Source organism: Etheostoma spectabile, chromosome 12 (assembly GCF_008692095.1).
Source record: "Etheostoma spectabile isolate EspeVRDwgs_2016 chromosome 12, UIUC_Espe_1.0, whole genome shotgun sequence".
Lineage (NCBI taxonomy): Eukaryota > Metazoa > Chordata > Actinopteri > Perciformes > Percidae > Etheostoma > Etheostoma spectabile.
This window is the reverse complement of record NC_045744.1, coordinates 26463852-26464642: the sequence shown is the minus strand read 5'-3', so window position 1 is coordinate 26464642 and position 791 is coordinate 26463852. Positions and strand designations below refer to the sequence as shown.

General features: G+C 43.6%; 1 protein-coding gene and 1 long non-coding RNA gene across 17 annotated transcripts in view; one reads left to right on the top strand and one right to left on the bottom strand.

Annotated features, from left to right (window-relative positions):
- st3gal3b (ST3 beta-galactoside alpha-2,3-sialyltransferase 3b) overlaps window positions 1-791 on the bottom strand; it is a 62813-nt gene that overhangs the window by 40504 nt on the left and 21518 nt on the right. For 10 of the 16 annotated variants that reach the window (XM_032531292.1, XM_032531298.1, XM_032531291.1 and 7 more), the window contains one exon: window positions 549-590. The exons of the other annotated variants lie outside the window; for them this stretch is intronic. In XM_032531292.1, coding sequence (XP_032387183.1) covers window positions 549-590 — 42 coding nt within the window. The remainder of the gene's footprint in view (window positions 1-548; window positions 591-791) is intronic. 16 annotated transcript variants of the gene reach the window in all.
- The window catches only part of LOC116698974 (uncharacterized), an 18415-nt gene that overhangs the window by 1858 nt on the left and 15766 nt on the right, over window positions 1-791 (top strand). The gene's annotated exons all lie outside the window — the stretch shown is intronic.

Sequence of the window (791 nt, the reverse complement as noted above, 5' to 3'; positions counted from 1 at the left end):
AGAGAGAGAGAGAGAGAGAGAGAGAGAGAGAGAGAGAGAGTTTTCTGTTCTGTTGAGAAGCATACAAGAGCCTAAAAAGCCCAATTTGAGGCAACAGCTTGGGAGAAATCAAAGCAGCGGGTGCCAACCAGTAGGACTAATGTTACTGTGCATTACTGCACTGTGTAATGCACCACAACTCCTGCAGACTGCTTCTCTTGCCAACATGTGTTACCAAGCCACGACAACAGAGGGCAGTGTTGTATCACACTGCAGCTTCATGACTGAGCAGATAAGCAATTTGTCACAAGTTGTCATGGGTACCAAATTCAGTATTTTATTACTACAGCAATGAAATGAATCAACTTTGAAAACATGTTGCTCTCTCTCTCTGTTGGCCAAATTGGTCAACCGTGTGTGTTACGCACTATTTATTTTGGAAAAATGGCTAACTTCTGAACCCAAATGTGGCTGCTGAAGTATTGCTGGGTTTTAAATGTCATTTTAAATGGCGGAAGAAAAACAAAGATAGGCGGGGGGGGATTTCATAGGTGGGGCTGCAGATGTACCTGAGCCTACTAGTCGTCCCCCGGGGATGTCCGGTTCCAACTCTGAAACACAAAATGGTCAGTTAGCCCTGTTTGAGCTCAGTCTGTCAGAATTTGGACTTGGCCAACTGGAAATGTCAGAAATGAGTAAGAGTAGAGAGAAGGAGGAGAAGTTAGAATTAAAATTCAGGGATTAAAGACTACTAAATCTTAAAATAAAGGCGGAAAGCCCAATGAGGTGGAAAATCAACTGCAGAAAGGCCC